Source organism: Panicum virgatum, chromosome 5N, assembly GCF_016808335.1.
Source record: "Panicum virgatum strain AP13 chromosome 5N, P.virgatum_v5, whole genome shotgun sequence".
Lineage (NCBI taxonomy): Eukaryota > Viridiplantae > Streptophyta > Magnoliopsida > Poales > Poaceae > Panicum > Panicum virgatum.
This window is the reverse complement of record NC_053149.1, coordinates 63,607,707-63,633,988: the sequence shown is the minus strand read 5'-3', so window position 1 is coordinate 63,633,988 and position 26,282 is coordinate 63,607,707. Positions and strand designations below refer to the sequence as shown.

At 47.7% G+C, this 26,282-nt stretch overlaps 1 protein-coding gene and 1 pseudogene across 1 annotated transcript; both read right to left on the bottom strand.

Moving 5' to 3' along the window:
• Positions 1-5,509: 5,509 nt before the first annotated feature.
• On the bottom strand, positions 5,510-8,439 carry LOC120676701 (annotated as a pseudogene).
• A 1,331-nt stretch (positions 8,440-9,770) lies between these two features.
• LOC120676700 (pumilio homolog 2-like) lies at positions 9,771-16,811 on the bottom strand. The gene is made up of 10 exons (XM_039958029.1): positions 16,426-16,811; positions 15,667-16,339; positions 13,499-15,015; positions 13,066-13,207; positions 12,838-12,945; positions 12,496-12,708; positions 12,301-12,411; positions 11,246-11,440; positions 10,356-10,530; positions 9,771-10,228 (listed from the first exon to the last, which is right to left on the bottom strand). The coding sequence occupies exons 2-10, from the start codon at positions 16,324-16,326 to the stop codon at positions 10,191-10,193; spliced, it is 3,159 nt and encodes a 1,052-aa protein (XP_039813963.1). The 5' UTR covers positions 16,327-16,339; positions 16,426-16,811; the 3' UTR covers positions 9,771-10,190.
• Between the last annotated feature and the right edge of the window lie 9,471 nt (positions 16,812-26,282).

Here is a 26,282-nt window from a genome sequence, read left to right as displayed (position 1 = left end):
CCAGATTTGTACCCTGCCGTCGAAATGCTCACGCGCGACGATTTTGCTTCCCCTCGAAAGCCTCCATTCGTGGCTACACAAGAATCTACATTTTGAGCTTGCATTGGTCGTTTGAGGAGAAAAAACCATCCATAGTATAAAACATAGTATAAAACGTGAGTTAACAAAATTTTGAGCGAAAAGACTATTTTCTCAACCTATCCATATGAATTGTTACCGAAGTGCCCGTTTCAAACAAACTAGGAACCGTTCTAAAAGAACAAACAAATTAGGAGTGTTGCATCCGCATATCTAATATCTAACAAAGATCTGCCTTTTTACATCTAGGTCTGTCATTATAAAACCGTCTATATAGGTGGTCGATCGTGTGGTAGGATGAAACACTTTGTTCGGCTAGTCAGCAGTGTTTTTCTCTTATACCTAATCAGCACCAGCCATCAGCCAGCCAGCAGTATTTTTTCTCTTAACAACAAATTAAATCAGCACTAGCCACTAGCCAGCCGAATAGGTTGAAAGATGTTGGATGTAACACTTTTTGAATGAAATCTTCGGATTGGTAGTGCAAGCTAAAATCGGTGTTGGGTTTGAGAGTACAACATAAAATTGGCGTTGGGTTTAAAAAGTGGTTCGAGGTACACTTTGACTGTTAATAATTTCACAATGCATTGGTAATTTCTGCAAAATTAATTTTATGTTAATGGATGTTGTAGATACGAATATACCAATATAACATTTACACAGTATTCTGCATACAATTTGTTTGTTTGTTGATCAATTTTTTGAACTTTGGCCTTTTAAAATCATAGTACACCCCAAAAAAACAGACGACTTAACTCAATAGCAGACGTATTAAGACGACACATACTGACATGCATACCAGCAAATGACATATAATCATGTCATGAGCAGACGTCAACTACGAGAAAACTAAACACTGCTACTGCATCGTCTGCGTTAAGCGAATACACCACGAGATTCGTAATGGACCTACCAAGTGAACGAATGCGTTTACAGGCAGCCGTCCTCCCCTGCTCGTAATGGCGTGGCGCCGAACACCGCAGATGTTGACACGCTAATAAGCTTATACAAATCACAGCAGGCCTGGTAGTTCTGCGCAGTACAGGGCCATAAACAAATGGGCAGCTAAGCGATTAGGCCAGCCTAAATATGCATTCCTGAAGGCATCTCGAAAGAACCTAATACTAGCAAAGGAAAAAAGAAAAAAAAGAAATGCCCCACTCCAATTACTGTAATACGCTGGCCACGCCTCAGAGAAAGTTAATCCTCAGTCAAAGCAGCAGCAGCAGGAGGAGGCTACCAGTTAGTAGGTAGGTCAGGGGCATGCTTTTTCTAAACCCTAACAGTGATTGGCCGTGGCTAATGAATTGATCCTGTGGGTGTGAAGGCTTTATCTCTTAATTTATTTTCTTTTTTCTTTGCAAAAGAAGGCTTTATTATCTGCCCACGCATCGTGCTGAAGCTGAGCTGGGGTTCGGTCAACTCGCCCTATCTCTTTGCGTTATTATTTGAAGAACATAATTTATAATCCCTGGGCTCGTCAAATCGCACTCGGCGCCCGCCGCATTCGGTGGCCACCGATCGGACGGAGGCGCGGTGTTCTTGGTCAGGCTGCGTGCAGTTGACGGGCAGAAATCCAAAGAAATGGATGGGAACGGCAGGCAGGAGATGACCAGCAGTAGGAAGAGAGGACAGAGGAGGACGGCAGCAGGAGGCGGCTCGAGGGAAACGCGCAGATGCAAATATGCGCATACAACTCACGCCCGCGCCCCCGCCCCCGCCAATCATTCAGCTCCCTCCCTGCATGATCAGTTAGCTGCTGACCTCTAGTTTCTTTCTTTCTTTCTTCTTTCCAGTGTGCCCTGGAAGGCAGTACTGGGACTACTGAATTTTTTGGTTGGTTTTCAGTTGGGGGTAAGGATCCTAGTCGGCAACTCGGCGCCCGCCGCATTCGGTGGCCACCGATCGGACGGAGGCGCGGTGTTCTTGGTCAGGCTGCGTGCAGTTGACGGGCAGAACTCCAAAGAAATGGATGGGAACGGCAGGCAGGAGGATGACCAGCAGTAGGAAAGAGGACAGAGGGAGGGGCAGCAGGAGGCGGCTCGAGGGAAACGCGCAGATGCAAATATGCGCATACAACTCACGCCCGCGCCCCCGCCCCCGCCAATCATTCAGCTCCCTCCCTGCATGATCAGTTAGCTGCTGACCTCTAGTTTCTTTCTTTCTTTTCTTCTTTCCAGTGTGCCCTGGAAGGCAGTACTGGGACTACTGAATTTTTTGGTTGGTTTCAGTTGGAGGATCTAGGCGTAACAGAGGACCTAGTCGGCACCGAATTTCGGTGGTGTACTAAAAATATATAAATCATGTAGTACAGAAGATATTGATACTATACGGGGGTGTAAGCAACTTGTGCTTTTACTGTGACCGATTGCTAATGGCATGGCTGCAAACATCTCATAGCCTAAATTAGGATAGGACAGACTCTGGATCCGATCGTGTCGTTTGTTTACAACACCAGGTCAACTCATCATCAACCATCGGCCTCAGAGGGGCGACACCTCTCACTCTCAGCTCACAATCCAGGTGTTTGAATATTAGAGCTCTAAGAAATATAATCCGCCTTACATGAAAAATCGATGTCCAGCTTGCAATGCTTGGCCAACCCTTGTAGTTGCCGGTTTTCTCTAGTCAAAGAGTGGTTAAGACGTTGCAATCTTTGAGCAATGATTGGCCACATAAGATAGATAAAGGTTACTGACCTCTTGATCTTCCAACATTGCATTCTTTTCTTTTCCATTTCCTTCGTCACGCAGTTGGTTGCATCTCATCCCACGTACGCAGTTCAACGGAACGCCAGCCAGATCCGGATAGTTTGCGCCTACGACGTGAACCACAAGTCATGATACCAAGCTGCACATGCCTGTGGCCTCAGATTCAATCGCTTCACACTCACACGCTCATTTTAGGGCTTCAGGCCAGAGAGCTAGATCCGACGAACTCATGTTCAGGGCTCGTGTTTGCTTGTAACGTCAGGCTAGACAGCTGGTTTCTGACATTCACCGGCGCTATCGTCTATTTCGTTCAGAAAGTTCAGCATGTCGCTGATGACTTGCTGTGTTTTGGAGACCTTCGGTTATACCGGGCGGGCTGGATCTAAAGCTTTTCAGAGACGCCGCCGGAAGCTGACCAGGGAAGTTCGCCGCTGCGGCGGCTGGCGAAACAGTTTTGTCGTCGCTCGGCAGCAGGATTCGGCCAAGGTGGACTAGAGCCCGCTCGCCATCAGCGGACGGTGGCTCCTCGCTCTGAATTAACAAATAACAGAAGGGAGCACTATGCTCTATCAAATTTGGCTCCACTTCATGAAAAAATATCCAAATATCTTATTCAGCTCCACTCCACTCCACCAAAAACTAGTTCCACTCTAGCTTTTTTATGGAGCAAGAGGTGCTCCACCAATTCTTGGAGCTGATGAATTTAGTGAAAATTACCCACCATGCCACTGGACATGTGTATCCCGTACCCTTCAGCAAAGAAAAATTGACAAAGTTAATAGACGCTTCTCCCTCCCTCGGTCTCCAGCACCCTCCGTTGCCCATGGCCCCGCCGCCGTCGCGCCCTCCGCTGCCGAGCCGCGCTCGTGCCGCCGCCTGCCACACTCCCCCTCCTCTCGCTTGCCAGACTCGCGCTGCCCCGCCCCCACGCCGCCGACGCCCACAGGCAGTGGCGGAGGACGGTTGAAAGTTAAGGTATGGCAAGAAAAAAGAAAAAAAAATAAAACACATAAAATTAGCAGAAACTCAGGGTAGGAAGAGAATAAAATACATAAAATGAGCATAAAAAAAAGGAGGAAATGCGCACAGGATGGGGAATTGACCCCGCGACCTCGTGTTTGGAGAGGCACAGCCGCACCATTGCGCCTCACATGCTTTCGAGTTTGAAGGGAAGTTACACAGATTTTGATAACTGAGGTATGGCTGCTGCCATACCTCGCCACATGAGGTCCTCCGCCGCTGCCCACAGGGGTGCGCTGCCTCCGCCCGCTAGGTTGTGCCGCCGCCAGCGCCTCCTCCGTCGGTCGGGGCGCGCCGCCTTTCGCCCACTGGGATGCACCACCGGCAACGCCCGCATCAGCTGCTAGCTCCCAGGGGAAGAGGAAGAAAGAAACAGTGGGTTGAGGTTGAAGATGACCTGATAAGTGGGCTCGCGTGAGAGGAGTTTAGATGGGTCTAGCTGGGCCGCTGGTTGCACACTGGACTGGCAAGGTGGAGAGAACTGGGCTTATGAGATTTATGGAGTGGAGCTCTCCCAAACATAATGGAAAAAATTGATGAAGTGGAGTTGATTTTTTTTTTTGAAATGGAGTACTCCCAAACAAATCATAGTACCCTCGAGCACGGCAGGGATCACGGGGAGGGTGAGGGAAGCTGGACTTGATTGGTTCTCTTCTCTAGAGAGCCTGGCTCGCATACAGTGGCGGAGCTGGGATTTAAATTGAGGGGGAGTTCATTTTCCTTTCTTCTTCCTCCCTCCTTCTTTTTTTTTCTTCTTCCTCTTTTTTTTTTCTTCTTCCTCTTCTTCACTCATGCTTGAAAAATGTTGGGAGGGCTTTGGGGGGCTCCATGGGTTCCATGGGAGTAGGGGGGTTGGAGCACCCCCAGCACCCCCCTGGCTCCGCCACTGCTCGCATAAGAGTACCAGGCTCCTCATAGCCAGGCTGTGCATATGCAAGAGCTATTTGTTTGGTTGCATGGTTCACTCCAACCAGATTGAAAGAAGATGGTGTTTGGTTGCCCGCATAAAGACATGTTGCACAAGATAAACATAGTAAAATAATTATCACCACAATATTTATTTGTATGACTATAGTCCAATAGCCTTTGATTCATTTGGTCATAGCTTAATATTCTTTAACATACTTAATATCAGTTAATATATACTAATAATATATTAATTATATCATTAACAGTGCAAGGCAATGCATGGCGCGAGGCAGGCCCGCCGGAAACGGCCGCTCGCTGCGTTCCGGGCGAGCCAGGCTCTGGCCTGCTTTTTGCATGTGCAGAACCAGGCTCCAACGCTGGCGCAGGTAACCAAACAGGATAAGCCTGCATCTAGAGAGCCTGGCCAGCCGGCGTGCGAGCAACCAATCAGGCCCCTACTGATTCTGCCATCCTCGGGCATCTCCAGCCCGGCCCAGGTCATGCAGCGCACGGCGCCGGTCGCGCATCTGCCGGGAACGCGAGGTCTTTGGATGAGCCCGTCCCGGGCCGCGCACGAAAGCTAAACTGATTCTGCCGTGTTCCAACTGCCGCTGGCCACCGCGGCCGCGTCTGACAGCAGAGACGAGGCGATCATCGGGTGGCAACATGCAGTCCAGAAGGCAATGATCCGTGTGTCTCGATTGTGGTCAGCTACCTGGAATGGTTTTCAAGCTTGTACGTGATCAGTGATCACCATGTTGCAGTCTTGCAGATGCTATACAACTTCTGTAGATTGCAGAATCCATCTATCTAGATTGGCAAAAAGCAGAGTTGCCAGCAACTCAAAGAGAATAGCATCGTACTGTTGCATCAGGATACATGTACTCCAACACGAGTCCCACGCTGCAAGACCTGAAGAAGAATTTACAAACCCCGTGGCACACAATTTCACTTTTCACATGTTGAGAACAAACACTAGAAACTCACACAAAACTGTGGTCTTCCGGCAGGTGCTCCATTAGTGATGTTGGCACCGTCGTCGTTTATTTGCTGCACTTCATTCACTCCACTGTGGTAATACCTCATGAGAAACATCTATGGGCTAACTGAACAACATGGCGTACTCATATCCATAAGCTATTTGTCACTACGCATCTTTGGCGCGCTTCCATCCCATAGCCTGGAGCTAAACAATTGGTATAAAATCAAGGCAAAGAGAATCAGTCACTTAAAATGCTGGTTTCAAAAAAAAAGGAAGGAAAAGTATAAGATTAGCCACTTTGCCTTGGCTACTACCTCCATGATGTGTGTCGGTTTTTCAAAAGAAAGGAGGCATTGCTGAAGTAAAAGAGGTTCATGTGGGGTCATTGACAGCAGCGCAAACAACAATATCAGCAAAGTACTGCCTTCTAGGCATTTTAATCCGATAAAAGTGCATGCTATGTAAAAAGCAAAAGATTGTCAATCAAAGCAAAACATCAGTGGTAGATTGCTGCAAAGCAGAGCATCAGTAAGCATGGAAAATTTTGCAGAAGAACAACCCCGAACGAAATGACAAAATTATTTAAATTGATCAACCAGGAAACCTGAAACGAAACGATCCAAAACTTTTTCTACACAGGAATGCTTCTAGTTTATAATAACCCAACCTCAAATCTTCAGATAGGAATTCCAAAATTCTTTAACTACGGATGTCGGGAAACTGATCCCCTTTTTGAGAGAAACTAGAACATGCCCCATTCCTGTTGTGGGACCAATTTTCTAGTCAATTGAACCCATGACACCAGCCAGACACCCATCAGATCAACATCAGCTAACAAAATCCGGATTATCATCATACAAAGGCGACACAAGTTCCCAGAAAATGAACTCGAATAACTAATACTAGTCTAATATGCTCTTTGAGACGAGTTTGTAGTGGGCATAAAGTTGGTTCGCTATCTGCCCACCACTTTGTACTACTAAAATTTGCTATCTAAGAGCATCTTCAGTAGTTTGCCATATTTTAATTGGCATATCTTATATTTTGCTAACTTCTAAAAAGATATGCCAAATAAAAAAAGAGTTTATCTCCAACAGTTTGGCATAATTTACTTGCCAAACCCAATCTAACTTACATCAGGAACCCTGAGAGAAAAACAAAATTATATTTATGCCCTTCCACATCTTGAAAACTTAAATCAGGAACCATTCTCTGTTATTTATTTCTTTTTTCACCCTCCCACCTGACTAGAAACCACAATGCCAACCGCGCACCGCGCGCGTATATTTACGCGCTGGAGGCTGATTTTTCCCAAGTTGCCAAAAATTGCCAAGTCTTTTGCCAAACTGTTGGAGGAGTATTTTTAACGTTTTTGCCAAAAATCAAAGATGGCAACTCGATTTGCCAAATTGCTGGAGATGCTCTAACTGATACACTTTTGATTTGGCAATGATGGGCCATCTATGCCAAACATAAAAGTTAGCTTCCTAATTTCACAAAGTAGAAGGTTGCCATAAGTGTTAGATTTTTGTTTTGAAACGATTAAGTTTTAGATTTAGAGTATCTGGTACCAATAAATCAGCAAACAGATTTGCTCCTTCACTATAATTGTGTTAAGCAACGGAAGCAAGTTTAATGCAGAGGAAGACGATACTATTTCCGAACATCCAAAGAAAATCAAACGAGACCCAAATGTAAGTGTGTTATGGAACTTGGAACAAACATCCACTGGCCATGGCTTGATAAATTTTGAGACGAACGCAGTGTAACAAGTGTCGTTTCTATCTTGTTTCAGATGTATCTGCAGTTCTGTACTTGAATTGCTTACCACAGGTTATATTTGCCTTTGGACAGACGAGAATATCATTTTTCACATGAAGAAATAGAAATGAATCGAGATACTGGATCTCCTTCGAGTGGTTTCACTTTTGTACGGAAAGCGTTTTCGAAATTTGAAAACCATAATGTAGGACTTACTGCGTGGTCGCGTTCGAGCTTCTCGCAGTCGCGGGAGGGGAACGAGCAGTAACCTCTCTGGTTGGAAGCGTCAGAAGGCGGGTGGGGGTTGAAGGGGGAACCGTACGCCGTCAGGAAGGACGGAGGCGGCGGCTGCCGCGTGGGGGGGGGGGGGGGGGGGCTGCGCGTGCGCTTGAGGTAGATGCGGTACTTCTGGAGGTGGCTGGCGACGTTCTCGCGGGTGAGGCCCTCAACGTTCATGAGGCGCACGATGGCCTTGGGCACGGCGCCCTTGTCGCCGAGGTGCGCCACCGCCTCGACGAACCGGTGGTGGAGCTCCGGGGTCCACACCATCCTCGCCTTCTTCCCGGCCCTCCCGCCCCGGCACGCGCCGCTCCCGGAGGCGGCGTCCTCGGCCTCCCACCCCCCCCCCCCCCCTCCTCCTCCTCGACGTCCTCCTCCTCGTGGCAGTGGAAGGACAGGTGGGAGGTGGGGGAGTCGTGCGCGAGGGCGGAGTCGTCGAGGGGGGAGGCGGCGGCGGGGGGGAAGGCGCCGCCCGCGATGTTGATCCGGAACGCGGCGGCGAGCGCCGGGGTGATGAGCGGGTGCGAGACCGGCGTCAGCTCAGAGGCGTCGGGGAGGCCGGCCTCCCACTCGAGCACGCGGCCGGACGCGCCGGAGCCGGCGCCCATGCAGTCAGCGTGGCGCGGCGAAGAGGAGGAAGACGAGGGGTCGGGCGCGGGCGCGGGCGTCGTGGGGCCGGCCGGCGCGTGGGGATAACATAACATATTCCGCCGTGGCGGGGCGGGCGCGGCCGAGGTAGCTATGAGTCGGGAACCTTCGGGAAAATATTCCCGCAATTATATTTTTTTGTCGGGAACGGAAACAGAAACGGAAAAAACGGACGGAAAAACAAATCGATATTACGAGATATCGGGAACGGAATCAATCGGTCGGGAACATGTCGATTACGATCGGGAATCGATAACTCAAAACAGAAAAATACATACAACCCCTTCAAACATTTAACTCGATAAAATAATTACAACTATGCATAAATAACATTGAAACAAGACTTGTATAACTAAGAAACACGGGTAAAGTGAATCACGAATTCACAATTCACGTTGTAACACATGCAAACAACAATTCACGTTTCCAACACAGGTAACACAGTCGACTACGATAAATACGGGAATTCCCGCGGGAATTTTCCCGGCTGAAAACGGGAACCGTGAAAACGGTCGGGAAAACACCGCAACCGTTCCCGTTCCCGCCTGTTTTCCCGTTTTGTTTTTCTATTTTCCTATTTTTTCCACGAAAACGATTTACGATCGATTTAAACGGTAAATAGAGCCGGTCGGGACGGATTTTCAACCCTAGGCCGAGGAGGCTCGGGTTTCTGACGGTGTCGCGGTGATCTGTGGGCGCGGCGCCGCTGCGTCCTCTGCGGAGCGGGTCGCTCGGGGCACGCATGGTGTCTCGGCCGAACCGCAAGGGAGTTTTGGCGGGCGCGGAGATGGTGAGGAGCCGAGGAGAGCCCGTTCTTGGAATCCTGACGAGTTTGTTGAGTACGATCTGGTTTGTTTTGGTGCGTCAGCAGAGAAGGGATGGTTCCGAATTGCCCGAAAACGGGCGCCGTCGCCAAACTTCACATGGCGCGCGTTGGTGTCGCAGACGCAACTCAAGTCCGTGTCGCGCGGATGGGTAGAGTTGAAATGTGGCCACGAAAAGGGTTTGGCATTTAGCCATGCGCTAGCCTTACTAAATTGGGAAAGGGAAAAGGAAACATTGCTGTTGCTTCAGCTGACTGGTGAGCCATGTTTAGTGATGCGAGTTCTACCTTATCTCTTGCTTCTCTATATGAGCCGAGATTGATGATTGATAGCATCATATAGCAAGATAAAACAAATACTCCGGCGTCACAAACAACCATGTCAAAAGTTTTACACCTACTACATCCCAATCAATAATTCAATAGGGCATCTATAAAAAAATCAATAGGGCCAATAGGGTGGGAAGAATTGACGGGCTCAACACTTCAGCACGAAAATGACACCTCATGGAATTAACGAAACAAGAAACTTGCATGCCGCTAACCCAGCACGAGCTCATGATAAGAGGAATTCCATACAAAAACACGCATCTGGCTTTAGAAGCTGGAATTGTTACATCAGTTATTCAGTATTACAAACCCATTAGTGATAAACATGGAGGACAATGAAACCTTATCCTAAGCAGACGCTAACTCTTGCAGGATCGCAGATTTGTACAGTCTCGTCGCAAAATATAGACTTTCCTCCTCTCTTTACACCTACAACTTATACAGAACGCCTATTCTCCGCAGCAGCATCAGGTAAAGATTAATTTGTCTGAGCCTCGTCTTGGCATAACTATAAGCTCATACTACAAAATGTACAGACTTCTTAGTACAACATGTTTATTTTTAAGCTCGGCTTGTAGCAGCCCAAAGCAGAAGGCAGAAGATACATCTGTCTAGCCATGGTTAGCTGTACATGGTCATTTTTACGCCATCAAGAAGGAATTTGTGATTGAAGTCCAATCCTCCTCTCTGGATTTAAATTGCAAGGAGAACTATGTTAAAACAGTTCAAAAATTACAAAAGCAAAGAGATTAATCGAAAGAAATACTGCAGCTAGTTATTTCAGTGATGAATGCAGTTGGGTAGCGAAGCTTACCACCAGCAGCAACAAGTTTTTCTACACGAGCAACTATGTGCTTCCCATATGTATATTTCTTCAGAGCATTTAAGTGGACCTTTACCCGTGAAAGGATCAACTCACGTTGCTGGTCATCACATGTCTCGAGTACTTTCTGTACAACATAGTTACCGAACTGATCCTTCATCATTGCCTGTATAATAGGTTAAAAGAAAAAGGATTTTGAGTTATCCTTACTCAGAATCAAAGAAGCTGCCATAGCTAGCAAATAGGCTACCTAACTAAAAAAAGAAGGCTAATTTGCAATAATCTAGCTATCCAATTTGTTTATGCAGCGTTGCTAAATTATTAGCATAGAAAATTTAGGAGCTCAAATCCTAAATGTTAAATTTTGTACTACAATTCTTGAGATCGGTGTTTTCAAAAGCTTTAAACATTCAAAGGCTATTGGTGGGTTTAGCATGCCTTTCAAAAGAGATTAAAACAATTCCCTTGTGACCATGGGTTCAATATGCTTTAGAATATCCTACTGACCATTTGATTTATTTTTCACACATATCTGGTGTGAACTAAATTCTTTCATGTCTGGGACCAGGCGGCAATTACTATGCTAATCAGTGGCAGAGCCTCATTGGGGCCATAGAGGGACATGGCCCCCTCTTGCCATGCAAAATTTCTATTAGTTGAACAGTAATTGTGATGCTGTTCATTGGTTTAGCAGCTCAACTGACAAAGGCTGCCCCCCCCCCCCCCCTCGGGTTCAGGCTCCGCCAGTGATGCTACAACAACAAAGAATAAAAAACAATTCCTCTAAAAAATTTCCCATTTTGTTCCATTGAAAGAAGGTTCCATATAGAGATTAAATTTCAAGTTATGATCATGTTGAGTGTTAAGAGAAAAATTCAAACCTGTAGAGGCTCATTCTCATCAGTGGTTCCAAGCATTTCATTTATGAGAACTTCTCGCTCTGCAGGTCCGCCAAATGTTAGACACTTTTCAACAACGTTAGAGGCAAATTTCTGTTGGCTCATCTGAATGATCTGTCCAGCTAATTTTTCTATAATGATGGATCTCTCATGAGGCTTCCCATGCTCCAAAACATGCTGCATAAGAATGGTATATCAGTATGTTACAAGTTGAAAGTGATTGCTGGCGACAAGCACATGAGGTTTTCTAATAGCATGTTTTATCTAAGGTAATAAATTGAGTAAAATTAGCCATGCAATTGCATATATGCATAGACTAATCTCAGTTTTCCTAGAGAGATCATAAATAGTGCAACACCCATTCAGCCAATCTGAAATGTATTCGTTCAAGGCTGCAGTACTAAAAGATATTGAAACGTGTCAACATCATTCTCTTGAGTCTCTAGCTGTAAATTTTTTACCACCAAAGTGGTTTCACATATGATAAAAGGACTAATTCTGGACCAACTAACAGAGATAACCTGACCTGCCAAAAAGGCGTTCAAAAAGCAAATCCCTCTGGACTTCCATATTTGGTTCCAAATAAATATATGCATCTTTTGATAAAGTTTCCCAAATAAACACCTTTGGAAGAGAATGATTTATGCAGATATGCATCTATGGAGGGAAGGAGCCTACAATATGCGTGCATTAAGAACACTAGTTTTTTTATTCTACTGTTATGTCTCTAGTTATTCCAATCCTTTCCTTTCAGCTTTGTAGACCTTGTGTGTCTTTGTTACTCCAACCCTGGTTTTATAGACGTTTGTGGATTTAACTTTAAAAAATGTAACAAGAGAAAAATAGCAGGGCCTCCCCTGCTGTTCTTAGAAAAGGATATAAGTACAGGTCACCAGTTGAAATGCTTGTGTAAAAAGCATATAAGGATAATGCAAATATTTATTCATACACAAGAACCAGAATACGTAAAATTATATATAGCTATTAAGGATTGGAAATAAAACTACCAGTTCAAAAAATCAGAAAGCAGTACTAACCTGGACAACGTAGTTTCCATATTGATCCTGTGCCAACATGCAAACAGCTTGCAATATCTCATCCATGACTATTTGCTGTGTTTTTGGATCAGCACAGTGTTCGAGTACTCTCTGTATAGCGACAAGAAAACCGTGAATCTCATCAACACGAGAAGGGAAGAAACTTACAGTTAGGCGCAGAACTTAAAGGTATACCTGTATGACTCTGCAGCCATAAGGGTGGGTGGATAATGGTACAACGTGACCATAGAATGTCGATATTATAAACTGAATAGAATCTTCTGGGACACATTCAATACATTTCTGGATCACATGGTTTCCATTTTGATCACGTACGCATTTCATGATATGACCATCAAGCTCAGTAACCATCTTAGTTTTCTGGTCTAAATCAACCACCTCTATTGCCTTCAGTGATGTGCATATAGATTGGGTCAGGTAATTATTATAACCGATGTGTTTTTTTTAAGGAAAGATAACTCTTTGCAACACTGATTGTATGAGTGGCTAAGTAGCAAGACAAGAATCATTTAGTACCTTTTGGATAACTCGGCATCCATACATCTGAAGACTGAGAGCTAATACATGTCCAAATAGTTTATCAGCCAACTCCCTCCTCTGTTCTGCACTCCCATGCTCAAAAAACTAGGAAAATAACACGTGTAAGTGATTGAATCCTTGATCAACCTTGGAACATGTTTGGAGAAAATGGTGAAACAATAAGTATTCTCATCCTAACAGAGAGTTCAGTGTAAGAAAGAATACCTTCTGTACAACATAATTTCCAAATACATCAGTCATCAACGATAGTGCATGAGGCATGATCTCCTCAAAGACCATGTTCTTTTCCTCGACTGTTGCAGTTTCAAGTTTTTGCTGAATGAAACGGCTTCCATACTGGTCAGCACTGCAAAATCAATGAAGATCAGCACATATCACATCCAAGACGTCTAGAACTACCTTTAGTAGAACAAGTTCAGCTAGTAAGCATAGTGGTCACAAACTCTACATCAGATTCATTCTTTTTAAAGAAAACTCAAGGTGTATTTGCAGCATTGACCTTTCCTGAACATGTCGACTTGTGAAGGCAATAAATACAAGACCATGCTCATCAAGATACTAGCGAGCCATTTATTAGATTTAAGATATATAGGGTGTACATCTGTAATAAAAAATGATACTATGTGACAAAGCATACCTAAACTCAACCACATGCCCCGCGATTTCAGCAAGCTCAAAACTTCTGGCCTTGTTACTTTTAAACTCGTCCAAAAGCGAGGATGGAAAGTTGTCGTTAATATAGCCACTTGGATCAGAATTCCAGCCACCCAAGTTTCTTAGGTTAGACGGAAACCTCATATTCCGCTCAACAAGCCTAAGTGGACTGCCCGGACCAGATGGAGAAGCGACAGGACTACCCAATGGGCTTCCTGGGTGCATGCCCATGCCAAAAGGTAAATTGCCATAGTACCCATGATTTGAAACAGCTGATTTGCCTAGAAGTGGCATTTCATATTGTTTCTGCTGCTGAAGCAAAGCTTCAATATAAGCTTTTTGAACTGCATTTAAATTAGCATATGAGCTACCCATGTAACTTCTTTCCAAGGAAGGATCACCATAGCTGCCAGCTCCCTGTGCTGCATACTGAGTTGCCTTCAAGTACTGCGCATAAAACGGGTCAGAGAGAGGAGACTGAAGACCTGTAGGAACTTGATTACCACCTCGACCAAGGTTATGCATATCAGTTAGGCTCAATGTAGGCGAAGATAAAATACTGTTTCCAAGGTTTCTTGAATCTGCACCAAGTGAAGCTATAGCAGATGCAGCAGCAGCACTTTCAAACAAAGGAGGCATCATAGAAGGCAAACCTGGGCTGAGTGGATATCCAGTGAGCCCATAATTCAAAAAGGCTGAATTTATAGTGTCAAAGTTCTGATGTTGAGCAGGAGAACCACCTCGGCTTTCATTAGAAGATGATGGGGATTTCTGATATGAACGAGAAGATAAAGTAGAAGATCTTTGCATTTCCAAATGCCCATCTAACCTTGTGTTGGTACTGTTTCTTAACTCTGCTAGACCAGCCACACCGTTATTAACGTCAGCAAATGAAGAATTGGATGATTGTGACATCGATGGCATACCCAAATATTCATCGTCAGTTTCTAACATCACAGGGTGCTGCTTATTATTGACATGAGCAGTTTGCGAGTCAAGAGAAAATTTCTGCTGGTCAATTGTCTCTCTCTGAAAATTTGATCGACTGATATTGTTATTTCCATTTAAAGTACCGCTTTTTGATAAGTTCAAACTTGATAATGCAGATAAAATATCATCAGCGCCAACTGCTTTTGAAGATACAGTGTTGAATGGCGATGAGGAGCAATTCAGTTTCTTCTCATTGGAAGTAATCCTAACACCAACAGGTGGAAGCCCAGGGCTAGGAATCCTTGCAACATAATGAGGATCTGGAGTAGCATTTCTGGAAACAGATGAACCCAGAATAGATGCAAATGTTTGGGAGGTGGATGCATTAAGGCTGTGAAGACCACTGACATTTTGCAAATTCCCAGCAGGATGATGCACATCCAAAATATCAGTATGCATAGAATATTGGTTCTCAGCAGAGTTCACTGGTTCTTGATTGTCAATAAAAGAATTGCGACTGGCTGCCCGGGAGGGATGCTCTGAAATAGGTGTTCTGCGGCCAATATTATCCTGAAACAACCCATATGAAACTAAATATGATGCATGTCCAATAAAAGGCACAGAAAGGCACAGGTAGACTGAAGCATAAATTTATAAACTAGACGTGGTAATAATGTACAATGTTTGCACTAGCATTATAGAAACTCAAGCTTGCACACTACAAACATTAACATGAAAATTTTAAAAATAGTTATTTAATAGCAAATACTATCAGGACACACATGCGGGTTCAAGTACCAAGAATATGCTTTATTTGGTCTCTAACTATATGAGAAAACTTGATATCAATCTCTAAAAAAATACAGACAAAATCTCAAGAATGTGTTAAAATGGGATTTGGCAGAACTGTGTAGACTTACCAATAAAAGTACTAAACTCCCCATGGCCCATGCTACTCCACAAATAAGAATAACATGTACCAGAAATTTATTAATATCAGCCTAAACCATCTAGAAATAATTCAAAACCATGCATCCAAATTGAAGTTCACATGGATAATACCGCTAAACTAACTACTAGTTGAGTGTAGCTACCAGAACAATGCACCAGGTAGAAGCTATTAAGCCTAACTCTTCTTTATAACTAAACTCAATGTCACTCAAGATATAATAAAACAGAAACAAAATAAAGAAGGTTTTTGCAACCTAAATAAGATCAGACCTGCAGCATATCTGCAAAGCTACGCTGCCGCCCAAGCGATAAACCAATGAGCCCATCTCCTCCACCATCCACCCACTCTGCAGCACCACCTCCGTCACTCCTGGTTTCATCCTCCTGCTCAGAACCAGGATGCTGTGAGAACAGAGACCTGCCCCCTGCAATCCCCGTCCCATGTCCCGCGTCCTCTTGCCCCGCCTTCCGCCTGTCCCCAATCCCCCCAACCACCCCAACTTTCAGGCGCTGGGTTGACCGCCAATCTTCCTTGGACAGGACCGGCGGTGGCAGCCGCGGGTTCAGATTTCCGTGAGAGTAGTAGTACGACAGGTAGGCTGGGTCAGCTCGGAGCTCCTCCTCCGAGAGGAGTCCACCATGCCCGTTCGACGCCTCAGCATCAGGAATCGGAGCAGCCGTCACTGCCACCTCCCCGTCGCCGCGGAGCAGGCCGCTGATGGCATTCAGGGAGCCCTCTATGGTCGGCGGCGCCGACCCGCTCCTGAACATGCTGAGTTCCCGCTCCCTCTCCCTCTCGCCCGCATCCACCGGGCGCCGCCTCTGACCACCGGCTCCGGAACTAAGCAGCGCGTCAAGCTCATCCTCCAGCTCTTCCTCCCCACCGCCGCCGCCCATCTCCGCACGCATCGCCACGGCGCTGGCGCTCATTATCCAACCAACCCTAAGAACACAAATCGCACAGAATGAGAGGATAAACAAACCGGAACCCCAAATGGAAAGCGCGTACAGACACCGCAGCCCAGTTACCTCCTCGCGGCGTAAAGGCGGCGCTCTGCAGGATCCAACCCTGCACCAACTAGCACGAGAAGAAGGGCGCAGTCACAGGAGATGAAGCTCTCCCGAGCCGCCAGGCCAAAGCACCATCGAATCGAGCGGCACCAGCCCGATCGGTAGGCAGGCCGCCATTCCACCACCGATTTCTTCGGGATTCTGGAAGATCGGGACGGGAAACCACGATTCGGGAGCGCTCAGGTTCAGATTGGACTCCGATCGGCTGGCGATTCCGCCATTACGGGCGTCGGAAGCTTCGTGCCGCTCGAGAAGGGGGATGGGGGGAGAGGAGAGAGAGAGCACAGAGTAAGGAGCAGTGCGGAAGCGAGCCCGAGGAAGGAGACGGCGGAGTGATAAGCACGAGCCTCCGCGGCGCAGCCACCGTCAGATCTAGACGCCAACGGCAGATATCTCCCCTGACGCAAGAACCCCTAGGGTTTATAACTTTTATCGCGGACGATGGCGCCGCAGTTATTACACCAGCCTGACCCTCGGGGCCCGCCGCCTGCAAAGAATTTACTCTGTCTTTTTACTATTTTTAGTGAAAATCTTTAAAAAACTATTTTTAGTGAACGGGATCAAGATTAACGATTATCCCCGTATATTCATTTACAAAACAGTTGGTGGGTAAAAATGTTAATTACTCCGTGGGAGACTGCGAGGTTAGTAGGTGGAGTAGTCCTCAGAGCATCTCCAACAGATTGATTCTCTCCTTTCCTCTTTCCACTTTTTAGCCATAAAAGAGATTTAGGGGAAAAAATTTAGCTCCAACAGATTGATTTTCCCTATTTCCTATTCCCCTTTTCCCTTTATTTCCCTCCCCTCTCCTCTATTTAAAGGGGAATTCCACATTCTCTCTTTCCTTCTCCCTTTCTATCCATTCATTCCTAGCCACAAGATCTATATGCATGAGAAGATCCTGGCCACTCATGAATTAAAGGGGAAAGGGAAAAATCAATATGCTGGAACACATCTCCCCAATAAGATAAAATTGTAATGGGGGATTCCTCTATAAAATGAGAAAGGGGAAAGTGAAAAATCAATCTGTTGCAGTTGCTCTTAGTCTTCTCTTTAATTGGAAATTAGGGTTAAAGGTGGGGCCGGCGGTAAAAGAGAGCCCAAGTGGGCCCGGCACTTGGAGGCGCGCGCCACGTGTCAGGCCCTAGATTCGCTCGTGCGACCGCGAGGGCGGAGGCGGATTGGGGAGATGCGGCACCCGACGTGGACTCCACGAAAAGAAAATCGCGGCGAGCTTCCATTCTTGGGGGTAAATTCTGGATAAGCCCCGGAAGGGACGTCTTGTGAAGTTGTGATCTTCCCGCGAATGGAAGGTGGCGGTCCGCGACACCATGATCCATGTGCCGTTTCACCTTTAGAAAGCGACTGGATAATCGTAGCTCGTCTCTTTTTTTTCCCCTTTCAAGTAAATATGACCCTGCAGGTAACTTTGGCGGTTTGGCCTGGTTGTGTTGTGTATACTGATCACGGCAATGGCGTATGTAAGTATGTTTCATGATCCTTGGATATGGGTGCAAACGTAAATAGCACGAGCCAGCGGCTGCATTCAAAAGACCCTTTGACCTATCCTCGTCATCAGGTTTTCAAGATTTGTGTGGTCTTAGAAATGGTCGAGTTTTCTAGTGCAGGATTGCATTAGCTTCCTCTATCGAGCGGCCCACTTTGCGTATGCCACCCGCGCGTCCTGTGCAAATGCGTCAGCATCTTGTTAATCAACCCGGCGGCGAAACTTTAGCATTGTATATTGTGATGCTCGCTTTTATTTGGCGAATTAGCGACCATGGACATGGATTAGAGTAGGCATTCTGATTTCAGCCCGATTACCTGTTGAACTTGCTTACGTTATGTTTGCTTTTCTGTGAACTTCTGTCGTCTACGCGATTGACCATTTCGTGATGATAGCTACACTTATGCATTAGGCTCTGAAGCTGAGTAGCTGCAAGGCCAGCAAGGGTACACTCGAGTTATGCAGTTGAGACGGAGTCAAAGACTGTAAGATGTTGACCGTGTAACGCTCTAGTTTGTCGCGGAATACTCATGGGCCGGAGGCGTAAGTATGGGCCTGCGTGCCGTCACTGGACTGAGAGTCTATGTATGGAAACACGTTTATCTTCCTCTACATGCTAACAGAGAGGACATCGAACAACAAAAAACCTTAGAAGGTGTTTGGAAGCACTCTCCTCCACTAAAATTAGCTCCACTCCACAAAAATATACCCAAACACCTCTACCAGCTTCACTCCACTCCATCAAAAACTGACTCCACTCCACTTTTTTTGGAGCTCCTCAAGAGGTGCTCCATCATTTCTTGAAGCTGGTGGAGTTGAGTGAAATTATCCATCACTGCCACTGATTACACAAAATATATTTCAATCTGGTCTATTCCAGTCAACATTTGCGGTCTCCTCCATCGCAGCGCACTGGAGCACCTCTCGCCGCCCGCCGGAGCCCTCCCTCTGTCGCACATCCCCCCCCCCCCCCCCGCCCGTCACCCGTGGCACCACCTTAGGGGCCGCACAGCCACCGCCCACCGGGGCCCCTCGCGCCCGCCGAAGCTGCTCCCGCCGCCCCGCTGTTGCCCGAGCTCGGGTCGCACCGCCCGTCGGGACCCTCCCGCCGCTGCCCGAGCTCGAGGTCACGCCACCCTACCGTTGCTCGAGCTTGGGTCGTGCCGCCCCACCATTGCTAGCAGCTTGGAGCTCCAGTCCTCCCAAGGGGCCGCTCGATGCCGCCTCTGCCGGGAAGATTCGCCCACGGCGCTGGTTCTCCCTCCACCGCCTACCGAGGACCGCCGCTGACGGCGCCGCCTGTCAGGAAGATCTACTTGCACACAGTAACAAGAGGAAGAACGGGAAGATAACCTGACAAGCAGGGCCTGCGTGGAAGTGTGGGAGTTTAGATGGGCTGAGCTGGGCCACTGCTTGCACATTGGGCCAGCGGAGCGAATGGAACTGGGCCTATAGAATTTGTGGAGTGGAGCTCTCCCAAACATGATGGAGTGAAATTGCTTGAGTGGAGCCCAAAAGTGGAGTAAAATTTGTGGAGCAGAGCTGTTTTTTTGAAGGTGGAGCTCTCCCAAACAGGTCCTTTGTAACATCCCAAAATTCGCTGAGTTAAATCGTGCGCTAATTAGTTTCAAAATTGAGTTTTCGTCGTCAAGCTCAAAGTTTTTCCCTAAATCCCTAACCCCATTATTTCGGGAACTGTCCCTGTTCCGAACATCCCGATGTCCAATCCCTATCGCGGCCCGCTCTTTTTCTGTGCCGCGCGTCACGAACCACCGACCGCCGCGCCACGCCCGACCGAAGTGCGTGCGCGAGCAGTCGCGGTCGGCGCCGCGATCGGCGCGAATCCCGCCCTGAAAGTGATCGGGTGCTCTAGCCTAAGAGGGGGAGGGGGTGAATTAGGCACTAAAAAACTTAGACCTATGTCTCCAACTAGTTTGCACAAAACTAAAACTAAAACAAGCTATCTAGATATGCAACTAGGTTGTTCTAGTGTGAAACCCCTATCCCAAAAGAGTTATGCACCCTATAGCCTTTTCTAACAAGAAACTACTCTATGAAAGTAAAGGCACAAAGGTTGCAAGTAATAAATGCGGAAGCTTAAAGAGCGGGATAGGAGATAGAAAACTCTTGACGCGGGTGTTTATCCCGTGGTTCGGTTAGCCACAAAGGCACACCTACATCCACGTTGTTGTAGCACTCACTAAGAGTATTGCTACTCGGCCACCAAGTCTCTTCCGTGAACACAATCACGGTCACCTTGGCCCCGGGTTCCACTAAGGAGCTTCTCCACAAAGGATGTGGGTCTCCACGTCCCCCGCACAAAGATGTTGTCGCCGCTCCACACCAAGTCGGAGGGTCGATGACATTGCCGGCGAGCTTCACGCTCCAAGGTGCCGGCGCACCAAGCTCTTGTTTTGGTTCACTAGAGAACCACAGCACAAAGGCTCAAGGCCTTGCAATCACACTCACTAAGAGCTAACCTTTACACAACACTCTCAAAGTGTGCTAAGGGCTAAGGATATGATCTTGATGCTTTTGTATGGCTTGGAGATGTTCTTGGGTGTGTGTGGGATGTCCAGCAACTCCAGCAAACTTCAAATGGCCGGGGTGAGATATATATATAGGCCACCAAGTCTTGTAGCCGTTGCTCCAACGGTCAGCTGAAAATCTGCGTATCACCGGAAGAACCGATGCCTCTGGCTGAGGTAGCGACGGTTCTTCCGGTCACACATAACCCGAAGTAGCCGTTGAACTCCTGACAGCTGACGCAGTGATCACCGGTTGAACCGATGCTTTGTACCGATGCATCATCGGTTCATCCGGTGCTTAAGAATCTTCTCCTGGGCGCTGACGTCATTGCACCGACGCAATACTCCGATGCACCGTCGGTTGAACCGGTGCTGAAGAATCTTCTCCTGGGCTCTTGACATCGTCTCTGGAACATAGGACGCCCAATGCACCGATGCCCCTTTTTGACCCGTTGGTTCATCCAGTGCCCATAAGCTGACTTGGCTTTGATTCTCTTCTGCCATGGCGTCGGTTCTTCCGACAACCATCGGATGCACCGATGCTTCATGCGTCGGTTCTTCCGGTGCTTCAGACCGAAGAGCTTTCAAGGCGCTGCCCTGAGACCCGCGAGGGGCGGCTCCCCCTCGACCCCCGTCCGCTAACCTGGCCGTAGGGGCGGCCCTTCGGGCCTTGCTACGCCTATCTTTTCTTTCTCTTTGTCATCACTTGAACCTAAAAGCCTGAGAGTTGTCATCTTAACAATCATATTAGTCCAAGTGTTGTGTTGTCATTCGATCACCAAAATCACTCGAAATGACATAAATGGTGCCATGTTCCTTACACGCCCTCCCTCTCTCCCCCCTCCTTTTCTTTTCTTTTTCTTTTTTTTTTCCATTTTCCTTTTTCCATTTTTTTTTCTTTCTTTTTTTCTCTTCCCCATCCTTCCTTCTCCCGCTTCCCCCCTTCTCCTCTGCTTCGCTCCCGCGCGTGCGCCCCGAACGCCACTCACCCCCGCTTGCCTGCCCCGCGCGCCACCCCGGCCGCTCCCTGCTTCCACCCGCTTGCCCAGCCCGAGCGCCCCGCCCCTGTGCGAGCGCCGCCACGGCCTACCCGTGCGCACGCGCACGCGCGCACGCACGCAGCGCCAGGCGCACCGAGCCGTGCCCACGCACCCGCTTTGCCCTCGCTAACCGAGCCACCCTGGGCAGCGCAGCCGCCACCGCCTTCCCCTCCACGTGCTCCACCCAGGCCACCCGCCGCGCCGTCCGCCGTGACGCCGCAGAGCCGCTCGCCGACGCCGCGGCACATACGCACCGCCCGACCCCGCCTTGTTGAGCCACCACGCCGCTCGCCGCCTCGACGCACGGACACGACCGCCCCGGTCCCGCCCACGCACTGCTCCACGTTCACCCGCCGCACTGCGCGTCGCCTAGCAACAGCGCCGCCATAGAGCCGCCGCCTCGCCGCTCGCGCCAAGGCCAGCGCCCAGCCTCCCCCTCCACGTGCCACAGTGAGCGGCCTCGATGCCATCGCCGCTGCACGCCACTCCGCGACAACCTAACGTGGCCACCCGCCATTAATTCCGCCCGTGAGGCTCGCCGGTCGGCCACACCACGGCCACCGCCCTGCCGCCCTCCCCACAGCCTTACTTGGTCTATAAAGAGGCCCCTGCCCCGCCTTCGAGCTCCACCACTACGAGCCGCCGCCTCCTTGACCTCCTAACACCGCCACCCGCCATTACCGCCACTCCCGAACGCCGGCCACCACGGAGCTCCCCTCTCCGCATCACCACAGCCCGAGCCAAGGTAGGCATTGGGATCCCCGAGATCCCCTCCTCCTTTTCCCCCGGGTCCTGGTCACCGACGAGCCCTGCAGTGCCGCTTCCATGACCGCCGCCGCCTGCTGCCGCGCCACCACCATGAAACCCCGCCCTGCAAGCTTCTTTCCCCAAAATCGAAGGGGGGAATCGACCCTTTGGGTCTCCCTCTTTTCCCCCTCTTCCTGGCCGCTCCCGAACCCCAGAGCTGCCGCCCGGGCGCCGCCGGCGAGTGCCGTCCCCCTCCCCTGTTTTCCAGCGCGAGGGAAGAGGGGAAGACAGGGCATTTTGCTCATAACCCCCTCCCTTCTATTATATTTATTAAAGAATCACTCCACCTTTTGGCTTTTATGCAAAAACATCCCTGCACTGTATGATATTCACAAACAGACCCCTCCACTGGGCAACATATTTATAAATAAGCCCCTAACCCTTTTTAGAATGACCCAGTTAGTTTCTAAAATACAAATCAAGCCCCTGCCTCCTTAAATATAATTACAAATAGGTCCCTAACTCCTTGTTTAACCCCTAGACCTCCGTAAGACTTATCATTTCATGACCCGAAACAACTCCGATCGACCCGAAACCTTGCCACACCTTTCTAATATAGTTTTGGGTTGTGCCATTAAGAAACCACCCAAAAATATTACTCCGAACTCCATATCTTAATTATTTCTGAATCGAGCTCAACAATAAAGTTTTTATTTCTTTTTCTTGATTGTGTGTTTGTTTGTACGTGTCGTAGACCACGGTGTGAATGAAGGAGAGCCTGTTGACGAGCAGTACCGCGAGCTCACAAATGAGGACCAGTTCCACGACCCCGAGCCCGAAGGACAGTGCTCCGACCAGGACCTCCCCGAAGGCTTCGAAGACGGAAAGTTCAATCCCACCCTTTGATGCATGTTTTGTCCTAGTTTTTATAAACACAACCTATTGGCTTGTTTTATAAAATTTGCATATATTTTGCCTGCTAAAAACACGGTTGGATAGCCACCCCTTGATTTGTGATAACCATTCCTTGACCACCTAGATTAATATCTGATTTTGCTTGGACGTTAATCGATACTAGAACGCTTAGGACCTGCTACTTTATACAACTTGTTTTATAAAGAAAAGGTGTGTGTATGGGAAGAGATAAAAGTGGATTTTCAAAAGATGAGTCTAGATGGGATGGATGGCATTTCAGTGTGATCTGCCGTTTGGTGTGCTCGTGCCGGTGTGGCAGGACAAGGAAGGGAGATATCCATCTTGTCACCCCTAAGGACCGAGTTGGTGTTACATCTCACCTAACTCCACTATCGTACAAACCACTCGACCGTTGAATGGGCAACGGCGTAGCATAAATCCCACTGGTTAGTCTGATAGTCATCGGGAGAGCTGAGAGCAACGGATGACTAAGGAGAAGGGATAAGCCCCGAGTGACTTATGCCCCGGTTAAACCTAGGTGAAAGGTCGATGACCCCTTGGTGCATCCCGTGATGGCTAGTCAGGTCTAGCTAAGGTGGGTAATGGCTTTGCTGGGATCTGCACCGACACTAAGGTGATCGTGTTGTGGTACCCCACTTGTGGGTAAAGTTGCACATCTCTGCAGAGTTGAAACCTATTCGAATAGTCCATGCCCACGGTACTGGGCGAGTTACGGTGTGGTCTCACAACTAGTGTTTACTTTGGGATGGTTTGGCGTGAGTTGTTTTGGAAATGTGTCCGGCAATTGTGCCGTGTGCTACGGCGGATGAGGAGTCCGGTAGCAGTCTAAAACTTGGATCCCGTGTGGACCAACCCTTTGTATTACTCGGTATTAGAAAACTGGTTTTAGAAATGTTTTCTTTCAAATGAACCCCTGCATAAAATATTGCTTTCCGCAAATCAAACCCTAGCCTTATCCTTGATTTACCCTGTGCATTATACTCTATTTATACCCCCCCTCCGTGGGTGTGGTTGGACTTGCTGAGTATGTTTGTACTCACCCCATTATTTATTTTTACAGAGGAAGATCCAGACTTTGTACCCGACGATGTTGAATAAGGGTACCGTCCTGCACCCAACCTTGCCTGTGGATTAGGGTCACCCGCAGGAGATACCGCATGGCGCCAGACTCTGATGATTTTCTCTTTGTTTTTAATATCGTTGCGTGTGTGTGGATTGTAATCCTCGCGATAGTGGCGTTCCTCTGCTCACTACCGCCTAGAGTTGTACGGTAATGAACCATCTGATATAATAAATGTGTCATCAGCCTCCTGGGACTGATGTTTGTAGCACATTTAAGTCTTCTCTTATGAGGGGACGCTTCACCCTTAATCTCTGGCTCCTTGCCTGCTCGAGGCTGCATCGCCTTTCCTCTCCTCCGTGCGTGGCGTCGACAACTTCCCTCTAGTTTATCAGGTTTGTGACATTTGGTTCTAGAGCCTCGACTACATTGTGTAGCAGTTCGAGTCCCACCGGAGTGGTGTGTGGTTTGGGGACGAATCAGGGGTATTTTTTTTCAATTTGTTGTCGAATCCTGTAATTCCTGAACGTGGTGACCTTACTCTTCCGGTGAGTTGATCCTGGCGCCGCTACCCACCATCGACGCCACCACAGTCTTACCACCCATATCGCCAAGCCAGCCACCGCTGCCGCCACCACCTCTAAAACACCGCCCTCGCGGGAAGAAGCCGCCATCCTTGACGGCACGGATGACGACGGTCAAAGAGAAGATTGACCTCTTGGTCACTGAAGTGAAGGCTCTTCAGGCTAGGCAACTCAAGCTGCTGACCACCGTCGACGACTTCAACACATGCATGGAGCGTTAACGCTGATCTACTCTTCAACGAGCTCTCAGTACGTTGATGAAGAATCTCACATCACACATCGAGGCTTTGAAAGCAGTAACTGCTTCGCCTCAAGTAGCCCTGCAAATGGGTTGAGAACCAAATTATACCCACACCAATCCATTCTCATGAGGGAAATTAATATTATCAACCTCACTCCAAACCACCACTACCACACACCAATCCATACCAAACATTTCAGCTCATAATGTAATAAACTATTAGCCAAACTATAGTTACAACCCAATAAGAACCTGTTTCCCCAAAAAAATTATAGTGTAGGTCTTGCCACACTGTTTTGCACAAAATAGCTGCTAGTCACACTTAGTCATATTCTACAAATTTCATTTAATTTCGATAAAATTTTATAGTGTGAACGCGAGGCTTTATTTCCAAGGTCTAGCTCTTGACGTGGGGTCTACCTGTAATTCTAGCCATGTTTTGCACAGAGTAGCTGTTAGTCATACTGAGTCATTTCCAACAAATTTAGTCAATTTAGATAAAATTTTATAGTGCGAACGTGAGGTTTTATTTCCAAAGATCGACTCTTGACGTGGGCCCACCTGTAATTCTAGTCACACTCCTTTGCACATAGTAGCTACTAGTTATACTGAGTCATCTCCAATAAATTTTAGTCAATTTCGATAAAATTTATAGTATGAACATGAAGTTTTGTTTCTAGGATCCGGCTCTTAATGTGGAACCCACGTGTAATCTAATCACACTGCTTTGCACAGAGTAGCTACTAGTCATACTGAGCCATCTTTGATCAATTTCAGTCAATTTTGATAAAATTTATAGTATAAACGCGATGTTTTATTTCCAGAGTTCGGCTCTTAATATAGGACCAACATTTATATGTAGTCATATTGTTTTGCACAAACTATCTATTTCAGTCCACTCCAACCCGTATTTACATAGAATCCGCTCCACCCCATCCTATTAACTAATACAACTCATTTTAACCCATCTAAACATACATCATATCAAAGCATAACCCATTAAACCCATTTCCACTCAACCCATTTGTAGGGCTAGCCTCAGGCACCGCCGCGCGAAGAGGAGCGGGCCAACGGCCACCAGTTCGCAACACACTACCAGCATGCCGATGGGAAGAATTCTTCTTTCCATCACACCATGGTCAATGGTGAGCAGCGACATCCCAAATTCCATA